Raw genomic sequence first — 13053 nt, 5'->3', positions numbered from 1 at the left:
CAATAATTTTTTGAATACAAATCAAATTTTTAATCTATTGCTACATTGTACCAATTAATTCAAGACATTATGATGATGAACAGTATCAGCAATGATTTGGTAGGGGGAAAATATAATTGGGTACATGATTTGATAATTTTAAAACTTACATATGTGATTTAAGTATTCGACAACTTTTACTATATGGCTCATTAATTTACTGAATTCTGAACCCTAGAGTGTGGTTCAGAGCGTTAATTCTACTCGCAACCTTTGTGTAATCTTTTGTATAAGGCTATAAATGAATTGAACATTTGTGAACAAACTTAATGTTTGACTTGGTAAGAGCATATTTATGTTCGTTCAATATACACAAGATCAATTAAATGAACATGCTTGAACAACTCATTTAACTAAACGAGCAAGCTTGAACACATATATATTCTGCTTGTTAATGTTCGTAAAAAATATTCATGAACATGTGAATAATGTTCATGCACAACGTTCATCAATAAAATTCTTATCAACTTACTAAAAAATTAAAATAAATAATTTTGTATTATCAAACTCATTAATTAATCAAATAAGTTTAAAATTAAAAAATTTCAAATAATTAAACAAACTTAAATTGAGAGTTCGTTAATATCTAAATAAATCAAACTCTAAGTCAAGCTCAAATTAAACTCAAGCTCATATAAAAGAAATCAATCCAAATTTGAACAATCATTTTGATAACTTAATTTACCTTTGGATTAATTTATCTTAACTTAATTTGATTAGCTTATTAAATAAGTTTGAATATCATAGATTAAAATTAATATCATTTCTTAAGTGACTTTAGCCTAGTTGATGAAGCCCCCGGAGTTATGATATGATGTAGGACATCTAGGTTATTATCTAAATATTTACGATCGATCCTCAATTATGATATATTTATAGAAATTTTAATCAAAAGATGCTGGGCTTCTGGGTTGTCCATCATATACACTTCCCGATTTATTTTAGTAGTCGATAGAAAAATTTAATGAAACTGAACCGATCATCTTAAGAATAACTGGTTGACGAATCATACATAATCTGAATGTTAAAACTTAAGAATACATTGCTCAATAAATTAAAATTGATTATTCAACTCCTTGGACAACCATCAAAATTCCTCTTATTTTAAGGGCGCTCATGGGAGGAGAGAAAGATAAGGAGATGAAGAGGAAGGCGGTGGAGAGGAAGGAGAAGGCAGCGAGGGCCACAGGACCGGGGGGATTGTCGGCGGCGAACCTTCAAAGGCTTATCGAAGAGGTGCTATCTTAATTAAATATACTATTTGTATAATATAATTAAACTCGTGGGTGAAAGTTAATTATTGCTCTCATAAATTTTCAGGCTTGAGAAAAGGACGAATAAATTGTTGGCCTGGAATTTCATGACTTTTTCAATAAAACATTTAGTTCAGGATCAGGGCGTAAATAACAACACATTTATATGATTTTATCAATGAAAATATTACCTTAGCTTATATGACAACAAATTTGTATATATTTCTCTCGCAGAAAAAAGATTATAAAAAATACAATCATTATTTGTATCTTTTATTTAATATTTTTTTTAGGGGAAATAAGAGAGGATGAACAAAAACAAATGAAATATAACACGTCACTTAATAATCATAATATTCAAGATCTAACAGTTTCAAGATGTTCAAAACAGCTCAAGCTACAGTTGAGGCTTACGGTGGAACAATTTCCAGAAGACAAACACTTGCCAAATCTGAGACTCCTCGGAGATCATCATGCAACTTGAAGGAGATTAATTCACTTCGTCACAAGGTACAATTACAGGGGAGAACTGCAAGAGGAAGAGAACATAGATCAACTTTTTTCCAGTTTTGAAAAGAGGTAAATATTTGTTGCACAAGAACCTCATCATCTTCGTCATCTGCAAAATCCCACCCAAGTGCAGTTTCAAGTAGAACCTTCAGTTTTCTCGTCTGCACTTAGCAAAGACAGTAACCGCATGAAAGCTCTTTAGATAAGGGGGAAAGTAAGATAAGACTGATGTTGATCTTATACACGAGAAGAAAGAGTTCGAACCCAATAGGGCAAGTCACCATCAACAACTGAAGAATCCAATACCAACGGGAAGAAATCCTGAAATTTTCAGATGACCGTCAACTATAAATCTAATTGAGGTTCAAAAAAATGAAAGCGGGATGAGTGAGTAATTCCAAATGTTGGCAGGAATCCTGTCGATGAATCATCCTATGCTTATTTTGAGTAGAATCATGAAAATAAATCATTGCATGTTCATGTTCCAATGGAGATATCACATATCATATAATTGATATTCTGGTGCTCAGTGAACTAAAATAATGAAAATTTCCTTGGACTACCTTGCAAAGGCGAAATAAGAAAATTTCCTTGGAGAACCATGCCTCGTCCAAGAAAAGGGATATTTCCTTTCCCGTATTGTTTGAATGATTTTTATTTCTCTGAAATCCATGGTTCAGTTGGTGGAAGATAACTTTGATAAACTGCATTTAACACTTTCCAAACCATATGAGAAGAACGAGAAAAACATAGATTGTCAAATACCAAAGGCCAAAAAAAAGAGATTGCGCTGCTTTTTGTTTGTTAGGTTATTTTGTCTATTTAGCAGTCAGTCTGACCCAAAACTGAAGCTCAAATGAGCAATTTTCAAGGAATTAAAGAGTAACGAGATGTGACATGCAAATACTAACCAACTTTATTTTGGCATGACAAATAGGATTTTAGCATTATAACTATGAAGAAGCCTTCTCTAAGAAGCTTTCTCTAATTTCAAGGAACGATCTCTAGATGCTCCTTTCATAATATTATCCAACACCAAAAAAACAATCTAATATGTTAAACAATAAGGAGATTTGTCTAACCAAGATTTGCAAATACTGATATAGTACTGCTCAAGACTAGAACCAAGTCACGCTACCAAGCTGTTCCACCCCACATCATTAAACAAAAAATCAGTTGAATATTAGCATAAATAATGAATATACTGTTTGGTACTTCTCTGGAAAGATATGTATGGTCAGTGCAGTCAGTAGGAGAAGCACAAAGTGGAGCCATGTATCATGATCGTACATGCATTATCTTACTATTTCTCTTTAGTTTCTTAAGATTCTGTACCAACATAATCAAACTATATCACTTACAGAAGGGGGAAAAAAACTTGTACTAACACAACAACGGAATAACAATAGTCAAACAGGCAATTCAAGACATGTTTACTTTTAAAAAATTGAATGTGACAATTTAAGCAAAGAAACATAGCAGTGGTTAACTTATGAATCCATTAAAAGTTTACCTTGGAGAACAAACGAGTTCTTGTCTTAAGTGGCTGCATGAAATAGGACAAGAAGTGTGATGTTCCAGTTCAACTGATAGGATAGATCACTCAAACATCATTAAAACACATGTATCGCAACCATTTTTAAATAAATAAAATCAGCTTAAAATTTCTCACCTGAGCACAAGTATATAATAAATTATAAAGTTAATCTTTTGGCATCAATAACAAGATGGGGTAGAGCGGTGATCACATACTGAAATTAAGGCAACCAACAAACCCTCCAGGATAACTATGAGGGCACAATTAAATCAAGGGTAAAGAGGTTTGCTAAAAATAATAACAGGGAAAGATTATTGCTAGAAAAGATGAATAAAAACTATTGGCATGTACTTTTCTCGATTAACCAATGTAATAAGAAACAACTCTACAGCTAGCTCCTTTTGCGCACATTTTTATTGTGGTGATTTCATTCTCTAATTGATCAAAATAGGCCAATATGTCATTGCAACCAACAGCTTATGCCAGTACAAGAGTAACATGGATGTTTCACAAACTACATATTTAACACAAAAACAGGAAATCAAAGAAAGATCAACAAGCAAATACACAGTTTAGTGAGATTCTCTACTTTTACATCATCAGTAAGCTACTTGAAGAATGAAAATTTTGAACTTACTGCTTCTATGCAGCTGAATAGAAGGATAACAAAAGACTTCCACTGTTTAAAGGCTTCTAGTGATTGTCCCATCTGCAAGATAATTTTGACAAATAAAAATGCTCTAAATTTAGAAATGATGTACAGATGGATATACCATAAAGGCAACAAAAGAAAATTGTAGCTCCCCCAAGAGTGAATCTTCTTCACCTCCATAATCTTTGATCAATATCTTTTCCAGCAACTTTGTCTGAAATGGTAACACTAAACAATTAAGACAAAAATTGTACAGGAAGTACATAATAACACCAGAAAAATGGATTATTGAATTAAAATCTGATGTAGGTTTATGTAGAAATATTATAGTCTGCTAGAAATGAGCTTGCTCCTGTTTATATTAAAAATGTTTTTTTTCTATTTTTTTTGTCATGGACTCTACTAAAAATTCAGGAAAAGCTAGGCACTGTACAATTATTGTTTACTGGTAAGGAAACTCCATTTCCCTTTCCAGTATTTGATTTACATCGCCATCAAAAAGAGAAGATGCAGAACTAAAATTTTATACTAAATGGCAGTCCAATGCATGAAGCTCCTTCCAATGAGACGTCCTGAGAAAGTGTCGGACCACATTGGGTATATTGTACACAACCCTACTCTCTATTGCAAGAGGTTGTTTTCTTGACTCAAACCAATGACTTTGTCACATGGCAACAACTTTACCGTTGTGCCAAAACTCCCCTTCAACTAAAATCTTATACTACCATATTAAAATCATAAAGTTTCAAAAGAACATTTTATTATATATTAACTATAGCCGATGATCTCAGTATAATTAGGAGAATTAAAAAAGCAGCATAGACATGGATCTTAATGACAGAAATTCATGTAGCCAACAACAATTAGTTGGTGTATGGCTTATTGTTGTCGTATTCATTTTAATCTTCTTCTGGAAGATGCAAAGTTACACAAGAGCTTCAGATTTCAGAAAAAGATGTATATCAGTTGCCCCTTATAGTATGAAATGGCAACATATGAAATGATGATTACTTTATCAAGGTTAATTGCTGTAAGTTCCTCGGCAGAGATGCCCTTGTGATTGACAGAATTGGGAATAGGCGTGTAGTAGCATCCATGTTTGTAATGTTCCTCTCTTTCTAATTTTGAAAACGTATTGCTCTTTAGTTGCTCAATCAATTGTTTCTCCATGGCAGTTTTAGGAACTTCAATTAATCCAGACTCATAGGCTATTGTAATATCTCCACCAATGGGCTCTGCAAATCCGCTTGAAAATTAGGATAACTTGAGGTATCAAAGAGCACAACTACCATAGTTTAGCAATATAAAAGTAAACAAGGAAGATGCAGAAAATAAAAATATGAAAACAGAAGGATATGGGTGGAGGAGCAAGAAGTTTCATAATCTATGTTAAGAATATGAAAAGGAAACAAGGAAATAGGGAGCTAAAGCATTGTAAGAACATTCAACAAAATTTCTACATAATATAAAAATTGCTCAAGCTTTTATTATCTCAAAATTCATGTATGGTGAAAATATCAAAATAATATTATTGATGTATAGATCACTTCAACAATTCAATCCATGAATTCTGGTGATATCCTGATACTGAAGGCCACATTCCTCCATTAGATTAGAATAACAGATTATTAAAAATTTATTAATCCACAATTCCACATTACAGCTAAGGCCAACATTTGTGACTGAGAAGAAGAGCAATGAAAATACACCATAGAGAGATGTTAGAAGAAAGCATGCCATAATTAGAAAGTTCAGAATGAGAAAAGAATTTCATCTTTTTTACTTTAATACGCATGACAGGAATTAGATCTCCATATCACAGGATGGTTTGACATCATTATCAAATTATATTTGTCCCAAATATCATCATTAGTCATTTGTATCAAAATAAGGTATTATCCAGACAATAGTAGGCAAGATTGACTCCAATGGTAGTAGCTATTAGACCAACTACTATGATCCTAAAAGAGAATCATGATTCATAAGCTAAACATAATACCAGAGAATAGAGCAATGATACCATTGATGTTTTATTGATGTTCTATTGGATGCTCCACCAAGTTATTATTTTCCTTCAGAATTTATTTTTTAAAAAAATGGTTTTCAAAGTTATGCAATATCTCATGTCACAAAGTACGTAATTGATCCTATACATCTTTATTTTGACTTAATCAGATATGTTCCTCTTTCTCCTAGTACATAGATATTTTTATTTGCTTCTCCAAGGTTAGCACCACATTCTAGTACAAATTTAAATTCGGATATCATTTAACCAGATCTACATAAATTAGATATAGCTACCCTTAAGAAGACATTAAAAAAATCTAAAATATGATGATCCTGAATTTTTTATTAGTTTAGCACCAGTCTGTGTTACAAAGACAAAAATGACAAGTTGAACTAAGGAGGCATTGCATTGAGGATGTCACTAGGTAGGAGAGGAGACAATCAACGAGTGTAAGGTAAAAATTAGTTGGCAAACAATAATACATACACATGTTGCTCCTGAAGAAAAATGAGGAAATACACCCAAATAAGCAAAAACATAAAGTTGACAAAGATCAGAAAGCAGTTAATGAATATTGATACAAATGCTGATTTCTTTAAAAAAAAAAAAAAAGGGAACACATTGAAGTAAATAAATTACATTGACATGATATGATGTGTGTGGAACCACATCTTGACATGGATTGACATGAATACCATACTGTTCTAAGACAAAATCAGTATCATCATAAAAATTTTCAACCTTGCAGCTATTACTAGAAAGAGGACAAAAAGAAAGGTAAACAGATTAAACTAATATGCCACAAGTACAACTATTGAAAGAACACTTTTTCTGAGAAAGTAGATAACATATCAAGTTACCAATTTTCTCAATAGTACTCTCAGTGATGTAATTAGAAAGCTGTTTCCACTCCCCATATTGATTTAAAACATAAGGACCAAGATGAGAATCAAACTCCAAGCATCTAACTCCTTCAGAGTACCTGCCTTCCTAGACAAAAATTAAGTTATATGTTAACTTCCTTTGCAAATAGCTCATTCTACTTTGCATAAGATAATGAACAAGTTGGCAAAAGCTACATGCCAAGTTATAAGTCAATCCATGCACTCTGACGTTTACACTACTTAGCTTGCAAAGCAATAACAGAAATAATTTCTGGTCATGACAGAATGTGAGACAACATTCGGATTGCTCCAGATTGCTGTAGATTTCCACATAGTTGCTTCTCCAATATAAAATTCAAACTTCTACAAGATCTACAATTTTCTATTAGATGGATTACATATAAGAACAATGTAAGCCTAGAGAACAACAAGAAGAATACCAATCCGGTCCCATCAAGCATATTGAAAGCTGAGAAGTTTGCTTGCTACAACATTCCCAAATTTCAGACAGGATTTTGTGGTCTCGACTTTTCTTCATCTTCTTTTGCATGTGAACTAATTCTTCAGGGAGATAGAGGCTCAAGGAGAAACAAGATTGATGTTAATGAGAGATTGTGGATAGACATGGAGAAACCTAATCTTGCTGATGAGGAGGAAAAATGTAGAATTTAACAAGATAGAGAGCGTTATTTCATGTTTTTGACAAGTATTTTAATGAGGTCTGCATTGAGTTGGTCCATTTCCTTCAAAGGTTCTGATGAACTGTAAGGTAAGCAAAGACAACACAATTGGAATCTAATGCCCCATACAGATTATCTGTATTATCATTTATTGAACTGTCACATGAGATTCATGTTTATTATTAGTTATAAATTGCCTTCAATAAAGTGATGTAGAATTATGTAACTATCATATAAGAGTGATAATCATGCATGGAAACCTCTTCTTCAGAAATTTGGACCAACCGCTCTTCTGAAGGGTTCCACTTGCGAACAACCACCTGTGGGAATCATAACTTCTTATCAGTCAAGTATATTGGGTACAAAGACTACAACTTATGCAATAAAAACTATAGCTAAAAGATATTAAATGATAACCTCGGCTGATCTTGTACTAATGAAGAAGCCGACCATTGGAGAAAATTCATTGCCTTCCCTACACGAACAACAATAAATACTATAAGTGTTATGTCTCAAATAACATTCCAAATCTTGTGTACTGATTCATGCATATCTGGAAGTACAATAACAGCACAAGCTTAACCAAAAATATGATCACGATGCCCTATGAGGTATAGTTGGCGAGTAGGTAATTGCCAACAAAAGAATATCAATATTTTGCAGGACAGTTTATGTAATGTCCAAGAAGTATCCACATGCTCACATACCATGCAATCAAAGATTATGTTTCGAACAGATCTGTAGGCGTTTAGAAAGATAGAGTTTATTTAAACATTTTTGTCGTAATTTAAGTTTAGAATCTAAGTATGAAAGCACCCATACTATAATGATACATCAACTAGTCAATTTTATTGCAGTTCTTGTGATAGTAATAAAGTTTTGAAACAATTTAGATAATATAAAGGCTTTTCATCTATACTGTATAATAAAAGCTTTTATGAAATTTTATCTTGACTAATCAAATTATCAAAGGATATGTTTTTGTGTTGTCTAATCTCTTTGAATTATCCATTCATCCTTTTGGGATGCTAACCTTTGGTGGGTAGTTATAGTAACATTACTATTACAATAAAGATGGGTGTAAATAACAAAAACCTAACTAAACAATTATTGCAAATAATGAAAATGCTTAGAAATTGTCTTACTTGTTTGAGGAACTATAGTAGATAAAGTGGATCCCTGGTGGGATCATCTTGATACCCTTAAACATTGGCCCCACGGAGAACATCTAGAAGAATGAGCCATGGATAAATCAAGATAGCTAGATCAAAAAGTTGAGAAGAAGAAAGGTCTCATAAAAATTGAGAAGATAGGATATTCTTTCCATCATTTCTTTGTTCAAAATCATACTAAGTGCATTTGCCGTCTGCATTTGTTAGACACGAAGCAATCACCCAGAACAAAAGCAAATATCTAGTTACTGAAAGACTCAAATGTTTATACGCTATAAATAGACAAAATAACCAATAACACCCACAAATTATCTTACAGAAGGCCCTAACTAATGTAAGTTTCAAACTTGAAGAGGCAATGATAAACTTAAACATAATGCAGCTTGTGTCCGAAAAATCATCCACAAAATTGCGGCGATGCTGATGTTTGTGGTTTAATACTTGAAAACCCTAAAAGGTCCCATCTCTTTCATTCTACTGACGAAGTTCCTATGCGAAACCACGGAAATTCTTGCGAAAGAAAAAAAGATTTCAAGGGAGTTTGAACTGAAGAAGAAGAAACAAACATTCCTAGCGCTTTCTGAATCAAGGATACAAGATTGAGCTTGTATTAAAGAAAAATGGCAGGAGGGAGAGGTGGAGACCTGGGTGTCGATACCGAGGAGGGTGAACTGCGGGACATCGAGCAGGAGAACAGTCGAGCCCTTCTTCACGAGATCGAGAGCGGTTTCCTGATCCATCCGTAGCGGAAAGAGGGACGAGGAGCAACGGAGTGCCAAGAAGAAAAGGAGGTGAGCGACCACTTGGCTTGTCCGCTCCGGTCGCGCGGCGGCGCAGTCGCGAAGTTTCTGGACTGGTTGAGGATTTGACAATTTACGTGCAGTAAGTTTCGTTTATTGCACCTCCATCCACGTATTTCTGTTTATTAATCACGAGCCCAAACAATTTCGAGGAAAAAACATAAAAATAACGCTATGCACTTATTTTCCTGAAGAAGGGCTTGACTGTTCTTCAGGAAAAGTCGTGGAGTTCAACGACCAGTAAAATTGTACATGCATGGTAGGGAAGAGGTTAGTTTGGATCCTCTGTCCCTATTTTTTTTTATTTCCGTGTTTTATTATCGATCGGATGGATCAGATTAAATTTCAAGACATCATGACATTTTTAAAATATGTACAGTATCCTCGTGATGTGCAATGATATTTTAAGATTTAATCTGATCCGTCCGATCGACAATGAGACGCGAGGACAGAGGAAAATGGAGACAAAAGATCCGAACTAGAAAGAGGTAGTTGGATATGAGTAAGAAAAATATTTATAAATTATATAATTTATAAGTAAGCAAATGATTAATCATGCATAATTATTGTGGAACGATCAGACGGTCGATCAGATGATCAATATTCTAAGATAATGATGTGATGATTAAATCTTCTAATGAATAATTAAGATATTAAAGATTTAAATTTTATCTGTGATATATTTAAGATTTATCCTCTAATAGAAAATTTTTGTAAAATTAAATTGGTCGAAATAGTATGTTAAAAAAAAAATAGTATATGTATATAGATATATATAGATGCATTTAAAAGAAACGCACATTTAAAGAGGAGCATTTGAAAAAAAAAAAACACACACACATGGAAAGTAGATGTTTAATATATACATAGTTATATATTGTAATTTTATTTAGCAGATTAATTGCAAATTTTTGGTTTTTTTGTTGAATTTTAAAATAATGTCACACGTTTACCCTATAATTATTTCCTTAAATCACTTAACAATATTAATAAATTGAAGATCGAGCGCTTTTTTACGAACGATCTAAAAACTTTAAGAATAATTAATCATAAAAAAAAACAACTTACAAAATGAAGGATGAAATAAAATGTCTGATGACTTTTATCCCCAAATAGGGAGGACAATCTATAGTGGCTTTTTAGATAATCAAATAATTAACTGTACTCGATCCACAACTACTTACTTACACCTAATTATCTAAATGGCGTGGACAAATTAAGGTCAACGACAAAAAGAAAAGACTAGATTTCCTCACGAATATATATGAAAATATATCAAACTACTTTGGATATTGGAAGTCCTGGGTCAGAACATACATATTAATTGTGGTGTGGGTCGGCAGCTGCTACGACCATCCGCTTGCAACACGCACGTATGCAAATCTATCAGTCAGCCTGCCGCAGGCATGCATGTGCTAGCTAGGTCCGCAATCTGCCCTGCGAGAGCGAAGAGTGCAAGATCCGCATGCAAGCCGGAAGACTTTTCATTCCCTTCAGTTTCTCTCAGTCGCAACTAACAAGAAGTCAAACCTCTCCTCGTTTGTAAAACCACCAGTCCAACTCCCCTCGATCGAGTTGGTATATATATCTTATCGCCCCCACTTTATCTATCCCAATCTCTGTATCTAGCTCCTTTTAATTTTCTGCATGAGATGAGGAATCCTTGCCGCGATGTCGATAAGCAAGCAACCAACAGGGGAGCCTGGTCGAAGGAGGAGGACCAGAAGCTGATCGACTACATCGCCCTCCATGGCGAAGTCTCCTGGCGCTCACTCCCTAAGGCCGCAGGTTTATAATTATATTAATTGATTTGAGTTATTGCTAAATTAATCAACCGATTAGTCCCCCTAAATAGTAATTAATAATATAATTAACTGTGAGCTGCAGGACTGCTTCGGTGCGGCAAGAGTTGCAGACTGCGGTGGATCAACTACCTTCGGCCAGACGTCAAGCGGGGGAACTTCCAGGAGGACGAAGAAGATCTCATCATCAAGCTCCACGCATTACTCGGGAACCGGTATCTTGTCTTAAAAATAGATTTAATTAGAATCCTAATAGAAATTTAATTAATTAATTAATTAATTATAATTAGGTGGTCGTTGATAGCTGGGAGGTTGCCAGGGAGGACGGACAACGAGGTGAAGAACTATTGGAACTCGCATCTGAGGAAGAAGCTGAGAGGGATGGGCATTGACCCTGACCGCCAACGGGGGATGTCGACGCTGGCGCGGCGCCACCGGACGGCGTGGGAGAGGTCGAACGATGGCGATGACACGGCGGGTAGCACGGTGGTAGTGACAAATTATGAGGAAGCGGATCAGTGCAGTAACGGTGTGCCTGATCTCAACCTTGACCTTACAATCTCCATGGGTTGGGACCAGAAGAGACCAGGAAGAATACCTGATGAATCGATGATCAATGGCAGTGCTCAAGCGCTTGATCATGAAGACTACTCCACTTCTGCCAAGCCCACGCTGCTCTTATTCCGATGACATAATTATATATCGGAGCAAAGGTGAAGCTGGCCGGAGTACTTTCATTTGTGGGTTTTAAGAGATAATGTACCAGTGAGAAAGCACATGTGAATTAATCTCACCTGATGGTGACTTAATTAAGCTCAATTTGGGTAAATTTTTATACGTAATATGATACATCAAAATATACATTTGGTGAAATTAATGAACTAGTGATGCGACTAATTAATAACTGAGATATCAACAGTTGCACCAAATTAAAATTAGTGTCAGTACTCAAAGGAAAATTTCTGGTGGGGGAATGAATAGATGCTTTGCAGCAACACCCAAACTATAAACAGTAGGTGGAACTTGGAACATGATAGAATCGTACAGAAAGCTTTGAACAGGTAGCTAGTCACGTTCAAAGCTCCAGAAGCAATAATTGATCAATTTTTACTAGAAATATTTGATATCCAATCAACTAAACTAAGAGTTAATTGGTCATTTTTCAAACTCTATATCCAATTTTGTGCATAAATAAGCATCTCCATATATATAATCTCGAAGAACTATGGAGTTAACTAGATCGATCTCGTGTGTTAAATGTCAACTCAAATGTTGCTATAGAAAAAAAAAATCACAAAACATCATATGCAATCATAGAAGGAATGATTTTTCTCCAACTACAATTATAAACTAGTTTGCATACTTTTTCCTTATTTTTTTAATATTGGTTGAAACTAATATTACATGGAAAGATTAATTCACTACAACAAAAATGCTCAATGTTTTTGTCTTTTAAAAACGGTTGTAATTAGTATTATTGTTAAAAGTATACTAAAACAACAATGATTTTAAAATTATTGTCTTTGGATATCAAAATCAACAGTACGCATAATATTTATATATCATCTTTTTTACAACTCAAGCTACTAAATCTAGCTAGATGTATCTTTAGATATCTTGGACGCTCAAATCTACAAAAAGCTAGGGATAGAATACATGGGTTAAAGCATTAAAAGATAGTTGTGAAAAAAAATCAAAATTTGAAAATCAACTTAC

General features: G+C 34.1%; 2 protein-coding genes across 9 annotated transcripts; one reads left to right on the top strand and one right to left on the bottom strand.

Annotated features, from left to right (window-relative positions):
* Positions 1 to 1615: 1615 nt before the first annotated feature.
* Positions 1616 to 9607, bottom strand: LOC122019924 (protein AAR2 homolog). Of its 8 annotated transcripts, none has more exons than XM_042577564.1 (13): positions 9380 to 9607; positions 8709 to 8791; positions 7981 to 8038; positions 7824 to 7883; positions 6860 to 6989; positions 5003 to 5226; positions 4113 to 4205; positions 3977 to 4048; positions 3316 to 3348; positions 2366 to 2506; positions 2046 to 2123; positions 1895 to 1963; positions 1616 to 1821 (listed from the first exon to the last, which is right to left on the bottom strand). In XM_042577564.1, exons 1-13 carry the CDS (start codon positions 9473 to 9475, stop codon positions 1783 to 1785), a joined length of 1176 nt encoding a protein of 391 aa, XP_042433498.1. In that variant the 5' UTR covers positions 9476 to 9607; the 3' UTR covers positions 1616 to 1782. The 8 variants fall into 8 exon arrangements, with proteins under 8 accessions (XP_042433498.1, XP_042433499.1, XP_042433491.1 ...); XM_042577565.1 differs by having other exon boundaries at positions 2067 to 2123; positions 9380 to 9606; XM_042577557.1 differs by having other exon boundaries at positions 6860 to 6981; positions 7849 to 7883; positions 9380 to 9606.
* A 1543-nt stretch (positions 9608 to 11150) lies between these two features.
* On the top strand, positions 11151 to 12157 carry LOC122020967 (myb-related protein 308-like). The gene is made up of 3 exons (XM_042579029.1): positions 11151 to 11323; positions 11423 to 11552; positions 11628 to 12157. The coding sequence occupies exons 1-3, from the start codon at positions 11188 to 11190 to the stop codon at positions 12025 to 12027; spliced, it is 666 nt and encodes a 221-aa protein (XP_042434963.1). The 5' UTR covers positions 11151 to 11187; the 3' UTR covers positions 12028 to 12157.
* The last annotated feature ends 896 nt before the right edge of the window (positions 12158 to 13053 follow it).

This window comes from Zingiber officinale, chromosome 9A (genome assembly GCF_018446385.1).
Source record: "Zingiber officinale cultivar Zhangliang chromosome 9A, Zo_v1.1, whole genome shotgun sequence".
Classification (NCBI taxonomy): domain Eukaryota; kingdom Viridiplantae; phylum Streptophyta; class Magnoliopsida; order Zingiberales; family Zingiberaceae; genus Zingiber; species Zingiber officinale.
The sequence above is the reverse complement of the archived record's forward strand: the minus strand, read 5'-3'. Positions and strand labels throughout refer to the sequence as shown.